Source organism: Cydia amplana, chromosome 8 (genome assembly GCF_948474715.1).
Source record: "Cydia amplana chromosome 8, ilCydAmpl1.1, whole genome shotgun sequence".
Classification (NCBI taxonomy): Eukaryota; Metazoa; Arthropoda; class Insecta; order Lepidoptera; family Tortricidae; genus Cydia; species Cydia amplana.
Genome location: NC_086076.1, coordinates 10,122,681 through 10,135,779, shown reverse-complemented (window position 1 = coordinate 10,135,779; position 13,099 = coordinate 10,122,681). Strand labels below are relative to the sequence as shown.

General features: G+C 37.7%; 2 protein-coding genes across 2 annotated transcripts; one reads left to right on the top strand and one right to left on the bottom strand.

The window, feature by feature from the left end:
* Positions 1–3,782: 3,782 nt before the first annotated feature.
* LOC134650292 (pre-rRNA-processing protein TSR2 homolog) lies at positions 3,783–4,337 on the bottom strand. Its single transcript, XM_063505253.1, has one exon. It carries the CDS (start codon positions 4,326–4,328, stop codon positions 3,783–3,785), a length of 546 nt encoding a protein of 181 aa, XP_063361323.1. The 5' UTR covers positions 4,329–4,337.
* A 927-nt stretch (positions 4,338–5,264) lies between these two features.
* Positions 5,265–12,507, top strand: LOC134650436 (IST1 homolog). The gene is made up of 7 exons (XM_063505391.1): positions 5,265–5,545; positions 5,844–6,006; positions 6,602–6,821; positions 7,698–7,831; positions 8,719–8,841; positions 11,433–11,519; positions 12,298–12,507. The coding sequence occupies exons 1-7, from the start codon at positions 5,364–5,366 to the stop codon at positions 12,505–12,507; spliced, it is 1,119 nt and encodes a 372-aa protein (XP_063361461.1). The 5' UTR covers positions 5,265–5,363.
* Positions 12,508–13,099: the final 592 nt, after the last annotated feature.

Here is a 13,099-nt window from a genome sequence, read left to right as displayed (position 1 = left end):
GGTACGTGGAAGATGGATTCTGACTTTGTTATAGCAATAAATTTACTTTGCCTATTAAATTCAAAATGCTCAACCCACTTGTACGAAAAGCAACAATTAACGATGTTTTGATAAATCTATTTAAGTAATCAAATGCATTTCTAATTACATAGTACCTATACCTAATCGTAGAAACCAATAGTTTGATTTATTTCATTCATCGACTGTAATATATGTTAGGTGCAGGTATTAATATTATTTACAATCGTAAATTTACCTTATTTATTGGTTATTTTGTAAAATTTTCATAATACGCACGAAAAGTTGCGCAAGTGGATATATTTTCAGTTAGGTTCTAATCCGCCTGTGTTTCATCACAAATACTTTAATTGTAATACGTGTCAATTTGAATTAACAAGAAATTATTACTCATCGAATATTTCTCATATTTGTCAGAATTCTATTTTATAGATTTACAGTTTTCTTAGAAAATTGATGTTAGAGCTATGTTAATGTTAGTTAAGTATATCAAAACCACTAGATACCATGTGGTAAAAATAAATAAATGTGGGTACTTATATTACTAGATAGATTGCTATATCACGTATAGGAATGTACCTATATTGAAATAAAAAGAATGTTTATTTACCAATTTATTTAGGTGATAAGTGAAATAATTTTCCTTCCAATTGTGCACAAAATGCATTTAAATAGATATAATTAGAGAAGAAAATGCCACTTTAGTAAAAAAATATAATCACATTGCAGATAGTCCGGTGGCAGACTGCATGAAATCCTACCTGATAAAAAAATAGAAAATACCTACTCTGTAGGGGTAACTGACTTTTAGTAGCTTCAACTGCTCTTGGTCGGCCGCGACTTAGCTTGGCAAATTTTGCGCAAATGGGAAAAAAGAGGTTAAGTAATTTACTATTTTTACTTTATTTACTATGTTACTATTTTTTATCAGTAAAGGTTTCATGCAGTCGGTCACCGGACTAAGATTAAATAGTACTGAATAAACGAACGATTATTTCCGTCTGAAAAGTTATAAATATGAGAATTTATTGTGTATTTAGTTACTAGTTTTTTCAGATCTGATTTATATAGTTTACCAAGACTGCCATTACAATTTGAATATTCTTATATATTGATAGTAGCGACCCGCCCGCACGGGTTTACAAATTATACTTAAACCTTCCTCTTGAATCACTCTATCTATTAAAAAAAACGCATCAAAATTTGTTGCGATAGAATCGATAGATCTACTTAAGGTACTTAAGCATAAAAATCGTGAAAGTTTAAATCAGTGTTTCAATTAATAATTTTTAAATTGTGTTTAAAAAGAAAATTATTTATATTTCGTATAAGTCAATTTTGTAACGCTGTACAAGCATACAGGGTGATCAATTCAAAGGGGACAGAGAAGTGAGAGAAGAGACTTAAGTACGCGCCTGGGAACAGAACCTGTTTAAATTTGTATAATTCTTGTCATTTGCCGTTTCGACTCACTGCCCCATATGAATTGCTCACCAGGTCTAATGATGAACCGGAATGACGGTATAAGTCTGTACTCTGGCAAACCCACTGTCAGTGGAAAAAGGCGCGGAATTACAATTTTCCATGGGAGGTCTCTTCACTTCGTATCTACATCTTTTTTCAATATGCCGCCTTTTTCTACTGACAGAAATGGCTTGCCAAACTATAATTAAAGACTCTCTTGACGATAGTACTTTTATTATTTGTTACAATTAGCTTATTATTTAGCAAAGCTAACTTTAGATGGCCCGAACGATGTAGCGATAGCGCCATCTGCTTTAAACTGCGCGTTTACCCTTATTGTTTTTAAATCCCTCCATACATGAGCATACAATGTGATGTGATAATATTGATAAACAACAGTATTTAAATGCAATTAATATTAGGTATTTAGGTAGTGTTACATTAATTTCCAATTGGTTCATTCTGTATTTTTTTTAATGTTCCTTTTTTTGGGCAGCATTAGGATTAAAATATACTTGTTAAATATATAAGATAGTAATTTAATACTGTGTGTATAGTTTGATAAGAAATGAATGTAAAACATTGAATAAAATGTTAATTTTTATAAAAAATAATAGGTTTTTTTGTTACAATAATTAGTTGGTCAGCATTTTTGAGCACCTTGGCCATTCTGATATATCTGATGGCGACTGTACCTATTAGTAATATTAGTATTACACTATATCTTAATCCTTCTGTCAGGCTGTAAATATTTTTAATTTGGATACTAATGTGTAGACTTAAAATAGGTACTAGAGATGCACCGGATATCCGGTTACTGTCCGGTATCCGGCCGTTATTTTAGTATCCGGTCGGATATCGGATAGTGACCTACTATCCGGACGGATACCGGATAGTGACCTACTATCCGGCCGAATACGTAACCAATGTCACATAATACACTTATTTGTTTACACAAAAATACTCGTGCGCACTTGTAACTATAAACGAACTTACTACGTAATGACATGATAAAACTCGTTACGATCCTAGAAAATAGAAATGTGTCCGCGAAACAGGTCGAAACCTGCACGACGCGCACCTGCAAAACTCAAAATATAGGTATAGTTTCGCCGGCCGAATATCCGGCGGCCGGATACCGCATATTCGGCCAGTGTCCAGGCCGGATATCCGGTATCCGGCCAAACAACTATCCGTTGCATCTCTAATAGGTACCCAAAGATTTTATTAGCCGATTGTTTATTTTCAAATATAACTAAATGGATGAATCCGATCCTCAGCTCAGTATAACTATTTGGTAAATTTTGTTATATTGTATATTTTTTATAACTAGGTGGATACACCTGTTCACACTTTAATGATTGGGTTCCACTGTAAAACCTGATAATGGAGCCGGGAGCACAGGGCGGACACGCCATACATCAAAAATGATTTGCGTTTATATGTGTGCGCGGCACGTCTGTACACGCGTCATTGAGTTTCTGACGGAATCTCAGTAGAGCTACTTACGCACACATTCATGTCGCGGGCGAGGTAATCCGAATCGGGGCCCGGCGGTGCGTGTCCGTTCTGTATGATAATACTATTACTTATTCTGTGCTGGGAGTTAGGAAATGGACCATTTTACAGCCTTTGCTATGTGGTTATTTAATTTTTTACAAGTTATATGGGTGATATTTTCATGGGTAGTAAAATAATATGCTCAATTAACATTACTAATTTAATTTGGTAATTTGTTACCAACAATAATAAACACTGATACATTCATTCTTAGATGTGTTCTGTAGCAATAAAAATATGAGTTTTGTTGGTGCAGCAGAAGTAGCTAAGCAAATAGAGGAATGAAAAAGATTTGCAACACTATCATGATCAGAAGTCATCGGGGATGAGCTATTTTCCTTATAATGACATGACAGACATGTCAAATTATAAGGTAAATAGATCACCCCCGCCGATCTCTGATCATGATACTTTGTGTATTGGGGTACTACATGGCAGAGAACTAAAATGCTATCATTAGATATATGTTATAGTACTCTAGCTGCTATAGTTGCTTCTGCTGCTGATTATACCTTAAAACTAAACATATATTCAGTGCCGGCCCGAGCCCTTGATCAGCGTAGAGCGAAATCGGGTTTTGGCGCCCCTCGTTGAAGTTTTCAAGCGTATTTTAGGCCACACTCGCGTTTTTAAAACGTTTTTTTTTCTCATTTGCCATTTTGGCGCCCCCCTTGCCACTCCACTCACTCTACCCTAGATCCGGGCCTGCATATATTTAATTTATTTACAGACTATGTCCACTATTTTTTTCTCCTAGTTCTCACTACAGTCCAGCCCGGGTCTACATCTTCATCCATTGGTTCAGGTTCTGGTTGTTGATTATGAGCTAATGGTGGTACATTTCCATTTGTAGGTGCATCATTAAGTTCATCTCCACTACTGCTGTCTGAATCGTCAGGATCACCTGGATTCATTGGTTGTCTAACATTTTGGCTCAGTCCCTTTTGGCAAACGGGCATTGCAGCAATTCTTGCTCGTAATTCATCTTGTTTACCCTCTCTGAGTAGTGTGAAGTATTGTAGCAGTACTATTGCCACTTCCTTCGGTGAATTATCCTCACACACAGTATCGAATTCTTCATCCATCAAGTCTTCTAACACTTCAGTAAGGTTATCAATGTCTCCTCCCAAGTTTTCAACACAGTACCGGGTTATGTAGTCTGATACGAGTTGACCTGTTTTCGGTCCATTGGAACCCATTCCATGATCTATAGCCAATTGCAAAGCAGTCCAACTGTTTAGAACCAGATCTACGAGTGGTTTAAATTCGTCGTACAACATAGCCATTTTTAACACTACGGGTACGGTACGGAGAAAGAGGTGTTACAAAATAATTAAAAATTATGTTAGCCGGCACTTCAACACATTTTGTAGATCATGGATATAATTCCTTACTCCGTATGATATCGGGTTTTCATCTACTACAAAGCACGTGGTGCTCTTTTGATAAATTCACCAAACCAAATAATGCAAATTTTGAGTTACTGACACTTCAGCTTCAGACACTTGTGACAGTGACACTGACATTAAAGCCGTAATAGACTACCGCACCGTACCGCGACTTTGGTGCGATGCGGGGCACGTATCGAATCGATAGTGTGAACGCCGTACGTGCGTTAAGGACGCAGTTATAAGTTAGAGCGAGATAGCATAATTTTGAAAAAAATTAAAGCCTTTTAACGTATTTTAACTGGATCGGCCATGAGGGGTGAGGGGAAATGACTGAACGGGTAAATTAGTAAGGATTATGATGGTGGGCAACAAATAAATTCGACCAATCATAGTTTCGCATTGCGTATGTTGTTACTTGTTACGGAGGCACGCATATACCACTTCTATAGGATCCTACCCTCTATGAGCCAAGACAAGCCGTGCGGTGCGGTAGTCTGTTAAGGGGATTACGTTGTATTTCGCGATAGCCCCTTCCACACTCGTGCGTGAATCGCGGCTTCGTCTGGAGGGCGCTATAGATATTTTAGTTCGATGAGCAACATACAATATCTCCATTTCTCTTGCTTTAGTTAAGTGCGAAAGAGATATAGATATCGACTACTTCGAAGTTCGAACTACGTGATTTTATAAATTAGGCACCAAATCTTTTATTTTTTCCGCGTTTAATTCAGTGCCTTAAACAATATACAGATTAATGACATCTTTACGTCACGCTGACATATGACCGTTGTTGAAAATGACAGATGAGCCTGCTGAGGAACTGTCACTGTGATTCATCTTTCACAAACAACTATTTGTGTTACTCATCCTTGTATCGTACAAAATATTTGTAGTTTTCTTTTGATACAGTTCAAAAGGTCTGAAACAAACATGTTTTCCACAAATCCGAACTACACCAAACTGAAAACTCACCTGCGGCTTTCCATAAATCGTCTCAAATTGTTAGAAAAGAAGAAAACCGAGCTGGCGCAGAAGGCTCGCAGGGAAATAGCTGAATATATTGCTGCGGGAAAGAGCGAACGGGCCAAGATCCGTGTGGAACACATTATAAGGTAAATCATAGCTTGTGTTTAGTAGTTGTTGATTGTTATTTAAGATATTTAATTAGTATGGCCTTGACTAGACAAACTTTAAATATCAATGATGCCCATGCCATGACAAGTCACCTAAGTTCATAGTACAACATGACTTATATATGACATGACATTGTACTAATTTTACTTTGTGAATCTTAAGTGTCTTGCACTGTATGATCCTTTAATTATGGGCCTCTTTGAACTTTTTCAACTATGACAATCAAATTAGTAAAAAGTTAAATGTAGTAGTCATAATATGTGTAATTATTTGCAGAGAAGATTACATGGTAGAAGCCATGGAGATAGTAGAGATGTATTGTGACTTGATCCTGGCCCGCTTCGGGCTGGTGACGCAGATGAAGGAACTAGATGAGGGGCTAGCCGAGGCCATTTCCAGCCTCATTTGGGTCGCACCACGGATGCACACTGATGTCCAGGTTTGTTATACACAGTGCTAAAAAAACCATTCATATAATTTTACTGCCTAGCAAAAGAGGTTTTAACTTTTAAAGACAGTATTTTGGTACTTGGCGGGAAGAAGTTGATAACTTGAGATATTTTACTGAAGAAATTTGAACTTAAAATTAAATTGCATAAGGTTCAAATTTCTTCCATTTTTTTCCCGCGAGTTATCAACTTCTTCCCGCTGTGTACGGATTTAAACTTAATATATCAGATTATTTGTTGGTGTAAATTTTGTAAGGATTCCTTTTTCCTGAGCACTGGTTATACTGGTTAAAGCCTAAAAATTTAATAATTTAATTAAAAGTTAATATCTAAAAAGAGCAGTTCAATTTTTCATTTCCATAAAAATCATGTTTTGAGTTATACTTGGAGTTTTTTAAGACGGTCAATAAGAAACCTTGTCATATGGGACATCTTATAAAATTCTAACTATGTGGCAGAAATCTATATGAAACAGCTGTAATTTTGCATTATCAAAATAAAATGTGAAAGTACATTAAGCGTTAATGATGTTGTTTACCCAAGTGTGATTACAAAATAATTGCTTAATTGTATAATTTGTTTTAGGAACTTAAAATTATATCCGACTTGTTGACAGCCAAGTATGGCAAAATATATGCAGATGCATGCAGAAATGAAAGTGTAAACACAATCAGCGAGAAGCTGAAACACAAGCTGTCAGTTCAGAGCCCTCCCAAGATCCTGGTGGAGCGGTACCTTATAGAGATAGCTAAGAATTACAATGTGGAGTACACCCCGGATGAACAAGTGATGAGGGAAGAAGAAGGTAAAGTATATTTTTGATATATTATATTGATGGGATGATATCAAAATGGGAACCTCCATTCACTGAATTAAGGTGCAGTGTGCAGTCCTAGATTTTGGATCTGCACCCATAAAAGATTTTACAGTACATATGGGGCTACTTTTCCGCACTAGTGCGTAAAATAGCACTTTTCGTGCGTATGTCGAAACTTTAAAGTGCCATATGTACTGTAAAACATTGTTCGATACACGTGCGAATAGGTAATTCGCAACTCGTGTCGATTTAAAACACTCCCTTCGGTCGTGTTTTAATTTATCGCCACTCGTTTCGAATTTCCTCTTTTTCGCACTTGTATCGAAAATAACTATTGCAACATAATAGTGTTATTGTTAATCAATCAATTTTACAGTACATATGGTGCTACTTTCCCGAACTAGTGCGGGAAATAGCACTCTCCGTGCATATGTCGAAAGTTTATAAAGTGCCATATGTACTGTAAAACGTTGTACGATACACGTGCAAATAGGTAATTCGCAACGCATGTCGATTTAAACCACTCCAGTCGTTTTAATTTATCGCCACTCGTTTCGAATTTCCTCTTTTCCGCACTTGTATCGTAAATAACTATTAGCAATCGATTTTAGGAAAGGTATTTAAATTCAAACCTGTGTAAATTCTGTCAGGATGGTAAACCTGTGGCAATCACATCTAGATAATGTTACTGATGCTGGTCAAAACCCTCAGACAGATGAGACACGTTTCAACACGCAAGAGTCTACTGTTTTAATTTCTTTTGTACCTATAGAGCCATTCAAACACCTGAAACACTGTTGTCGATCGCCTTAATTGTGTCCTTAGTCCTATAATTTTTTACTACAATAAGTTATTGGTCAGTAGGGCGAGACGCGATGCTGATCGACATCAACGGCCCGCCCATGCCGCCAGGGTTTATCGGCTTCCCGCAGCCGCCGCCGCTGCCGCACATGCCTAATCTGCCCCCACCTACCGTCACACCTTTCAGTTATCCTTCTGTGAGTATGATGTGAGCGTTTTCCAAAAAAAGTGTACATGTCATTCATGTCTTCAAAATATTGACTTCTTGGGCTCATTTTACTCAGAATCATTTGTACATTCACGCCTCACACATGAAAAAATGTGTCCCAAAATTTTGTATGAAAAATTTTTTTTCCAGTGCGTCACGTTCATACAAATAAAAAAAAAATCATACAAGAATGTGACGATCAGGAAAGGACATTTTTGGACACATTTTTTTATGTATGAGTCGTGAATGTACAAATGATTCTGAGTAAAATGAGCCCAAGAAGTCAATATTTTAAAGACATGAATGAAATGTACACTTTTTTTGGAAAACGCTCATGTGTCTATAAATAAATATTATTTTCTATTATCTTCGCAATCAGTTAGATTGGTTATGTTTGATTTCGAAAAAAATTCACAGAGTAACATAACTCTGCAAAATGTCTTTAAAAAAATTCAGAGTAAAATAACTCTGCCAAATGTCTTTTAAAAAATCCCAGGGTTTTATGGGGTAATGACAGACGCGTTATAAACGTGATAATGACAGAATAAAGTGTCCGTTTTATCTATTGAACAGTTTAAAAAAGCGTCATTTACTCTATCAGCTCGTTTGTATCACGTCGATATCCAAAGCATGTCGCCGCCCACTGTGTACAGTCGCGAATGAAGAGCTCAAAATAAAATGCATTGGAAACTTTTTTTTAATGTGCATATAATTTGAGCAATTCTCATCTTGACCTGCACAGAACAGCTACTAACTGTAGGTACTGCATGTGGCACAGCTACCAACTGTAGGTACCGCTATATGACGGCACCGCTATCCTAGGAAAACCGATCTTTAGCGCCAATAATGAATATAACATACTATGTTGTATATCAGGGTCCATCTGGCGGCAAAGCGGGCGGGTTCATCGCGTCGCCGCCCGGCCCGAGCCACCCGCACATGGGCTATAATCTGCCCCCTGGCGTTGAATCGAAGGATCTTAGCAACAGCTTCTTACAGGTACGCTTCAAAGTATAGGGGGCATTTCACGTGAAGCGGACAGGGTAAAATGGTTGAGGTTTCCGATTTCGGTTATATTCGAGTATGTTACACATGTATGAGTTCTCGACACAACCACAAAATATTTTTACAATTGGAAGCCTATTTCATAAATTATGGGTCTTAGAAGATTTGACTTAAGGCGAGATTTACACTTCTTTAAATGTCACGACTCAGTTAGAGGAAGTATAGTGAACCAAACTAACTGCTACATTTAATTAACCCTTAAATTGCCTTTATTACCTCATATTTCGATTTCGTTTATAACTTTTTTTTTATGAAAAAAAAGTGTAAAATATTTTTTTCTTTACTTTTTTACAAAGTTCGCATTTTTGAAAAAAAATTTTTGCTTGTTATTTTGAAAGCCTATATTATGTTTATACTCTACGCAAAATTTCATAGTGGGCCGCAAAGTAGTTTAGGAGCTATACGAATAACAATACCAAAGTGCGTGGTCAGCCCCATAGTATAGCATCACTCCGTCCATAGTTACGACGACACATTTTCGTTTCAGATCCATTTTAAATACTGTTATTAATGGTTGTCTGATTAATTCGGCGATTTCCCACTAGGTACATTGCAAAAACCTATATTATCTGACTATACAGCGAATACTCAAAAATGAAAACAATGTTACGGTTACAGGTGAAGTTTAAGTGACGTCACAAAGTCACAACATACCACATTTCTTGACCTCTCTCTCCCCCTAAACGTGTGACGAAATTTTATTAATGACCCCTGAGAAAAAATGCCACTAGTATTTTAGCACTAGGATTTTTTTTCAATTGTTTCCAGTGGGAACAGGTGGGGAAAAAATCCCAGTTGTTACCACCGGTGACAATTTGGTGGTAACTAGTGGGAAATCACCGAATTAATCAGACACAACCATTAATAACAGTATTTAAAATGTATCTGAAACGAAAATGTGTCGTCGTAACTATAGACGGAGTGATGCTACTATGGGGCTGACCCCGCACTTTGCTATTGTTATTCGTATAGCTCCTAAACTACTTTGCGGCCCACTATCAAATTTTGCTTAGAGTATAAACATAATATAGGCTTTCAAAATAACAAGCAAAAAAATTTTTCAAAAAATGCGAACTTTGTAAAAAAGTAAAAAAAAAAATTTTTACTTTTTTTTCATAAAAAAAAAAGTTATAAACGAAATCTAAATATGAGGTAATAAAGGCAATTTAAGGGTTAATTGAATGTAGCAGTTAGTTTGGTTCACTATACTTCCTCTAACTGAGTCGTGACATTTAAAGAAGTGTAAATCTCGCCTTAAGTCAAATCTTCTAAGACCCATAATTTATGAAATAGGCTTCCAATTGTACAAATATTTTGTGGTTGTGTCGAGAACTCATACATGTGTAACATACTCGAATATAACCGAAATCGGAAACCTCAACCATTTTACCCTGTCCGCTTCACGTGAAATGCCCCTAGGTTGTCGTATTAGTTATGCCCATAAAGAAAAACTAAATTAATATACAGGATGGTCCAAACCTTGACGTCCAAAAATGTTTTTAGATTCCTCACGTCGTGGGCTATCAGAATATAACCCCATGTATGTTAGCCGATTTTTCGTAGTTTTCGAGTTATGATTTTTTAAACTTTTAACTTTTGTTATGAAATTCCAGGGTTCCCATACAGAGTGGCTAAAAAAGAACTGCATTCCCGTTGCCAGGGAGGTTTTGGAATTATACTGAGCAAATTTTACTATGGGACCAAACCCGAAATCGCGAAAAAAAAATTTACCCTTCCATAGAAAATGGACCACAGCCAAAATGTATGAAAGCCAAATTTTTTTTTTCGCGATTTCGGGGTTGGTCCCAGTGACCATAGTCAAATTTGCTCAGTATAATCCCAAAACCTCCCTGGCAATGGGAATGCAGTTATTTTTTAGCAACCCTGTATGGGAACCCCGGAATTTCATAACAAAAGTTAAAAGTTTAAAAAATCATAACTCGAAAACTACGAAAAATCGGCTAACATACATGGGGTATATTCTGATAGCCCACGACGTGAGGAATCAAAAAAAAATTTTTGGACGTCAAGGTTTGGACCACCCTGTATACACAAGTCTGTTAAAAGCTTGAGTCTATGTAAATACCCAATAGCTTGCTTTTTGTTTTAATTTATCACCCTGGCCTAGAAGGTCACGATCGGCCAGTTTATTTGTCACACTTAGACATCAACCACCATCACTAATAAGAACAAATCAAATTTACAAGCTCACAATACAGCACGAGGTTTTTATTTTTCTTCTTAGTCTTTGTGAATCTCTTTCAATTTTTTTCCGTACCTGTGTTCTGCACTTTGTGCCTATTTTGTGTTTCGGCTGTTTGTGATAGGCGTGATTACAATGATAACCTACCTAGTTAACGAGCTCCTAAAACACAGGTAGTTATTCATGTAAATATCGATGTGGTCCATGGTTTAAAAGTCACCATTCAAAATATTTGATGATGAAGTGAAATCTTTGACTTTCCCAATGTAGTTTGTCTTGTAATTTTGTTCCGTTGTTATGCTACTCTTACCTTTTCTTGCAGGAAGAGATGCACAACCTACCTCCTGCTTACGACAGCATTAATCATGATTTGGTAATATTTTGTTTTTATTTTTTTAATCGCATTTATGTGTCATGCACGTTTTAAGATTTTGGGCTTTACATATAACGATAAGTAACTATTTATGTGTTAAATTGCTTCAAGTCAATTGCTGTAGTGAACCGAATATTTAATGACTTCATTGTTCTTGTGTAAAAAAGAATACAATATTGTTAGTGCTTTATTATATAATTCCTGAGATGATACTACACAGCATGACGGTCGGTACCGGTTAAGCTTTGGATTCCTCCGAAAACGGTGCCGTCATATAGCGGCCGCAAAAGACGGCCGTCTTTACGGTGGCGACATGTGGAAAGTACCACGGCGTCATAACACACCGTCATTCACCAAGGTCAAAGCGGCAAATTTGAAAAACGTAGGCGCGATGGGATAACGTCCCATAGAAAATTTGAATTTCGCGCCTTTTCCTACTGACAAGATTTGCTTGATCATCTATAATTTACTTGGAGGATGAAATATCATCAGAAGAGGAAAATAATCGTAGTACGGAATCATTTATTCAAATCTCGTGTCATTTATTCAAAATGGCGTCATCGCTATCTAATAAAACGTTCACGAAACTATCGACACCGTCATGACGGGTGTCATCTTACGTTACGTTGACAATCAAGGTAACGTAACGTCGTCTAGGAAACCGCGCCATCTTGTTTACATAGACACCGTTCTAGTGACGTCAGTCAACGCTATATAGCGGCCGTAATATGACGTCACCGTTTTCGGAGGAATCCAAAGTTTTAGGGACATGCCAGGACGTTCTCGAATATTAAAGTTATCCTCACGTTTCCAGCCCAGCAACATGGGCACGCCGCCGCCTTGTGCGCCGACGCCGCAGCCGCGCGCGCGCCCCCCCTCCAGCTACCCCGCGCTGCCCGAGCTGCCGTCCGTGCCGTCCGACCTCATCCCCGCGCCCCGCGCCGGGGACGACTCCGGCGCCCCCGACGAAATCGACTTCGACGACCTCAACAGGCGCTTTGAGGAGTTGAAGAAGAAGAAGTAGGTTGCGGGTAGGTTGACATCAGGGATGTTGCGGATGCCGATTTTTTGACATCCGCGGATGCGGATTTTTAAAGGCTCACATCCGCGGATGCGGATGTCAAGATAGTACCATAAAAAACGTCAAATATTACATTTTAGTAATTTTTATTTCAAAAAACCGGCCAAGTGCGAGTCGGACTCGCGTTCCAAGGGTTCCGTACATTTAGTCCCACTCACGCTTGACTGCTCATTTCTAATAGGTTTTTTTTGGTTAATGACTAAATTACCTAGCAGTCTAGCACTTACGCCGATGCTAAGACGTTCCTGTACCAACCTGTTCCACATCCGCATCCGCATTAAATCCGCATCGAATTTATGCGGATGCGGATGTTGAAAATAATGCGGATGTTCCGCGGTTGCGGATGCGGATATTCGCAACATCCCTGGTTGACATGTTTAGTTAGGACTGAAGAAATTGAGATTTATCGCTTTATCTAAATAATTCCCGTTTCGTGTAGTCATCGCTCGGGTCAATACGAGTTGGGTTCCCGTCTCTCCTGTGAAGTGGAGTCCGGACGAGATAATTTTTCGCCAATCTGATGAAATTGTCCGAT

Bases quoted from the DNA above. Each gene is read 5' to 3' on its own strand.
- LOC134650292 (XM_063505253.1), bottom strand. From the start codon at position 4,328: ATGGCTATGTTGTACGACGAATTTAAACCACTCGTAGATCTGGTTCTA.
- LOC134650436 (XM_063505391.1), top strand. From the start codon at position 5,364: ATGTTTTCCACAAATCCGAACTACACCAAACTGAAAACTCACCTGCGG. The intron at 5,546-5,843 runs GTAAATCATAGC...AATTATTTGCAG, and splicing joins CGTGTGGAACACATTATAAG to AGAAGATTACATGGTAGAAG. The intron at 6,007-6,601 runs GTTTGTTATACA...AATTTGTTTTAG, and splicing joins GGATGCACACTGATGTCCAG to GAACTTAAAATTATATCCGA.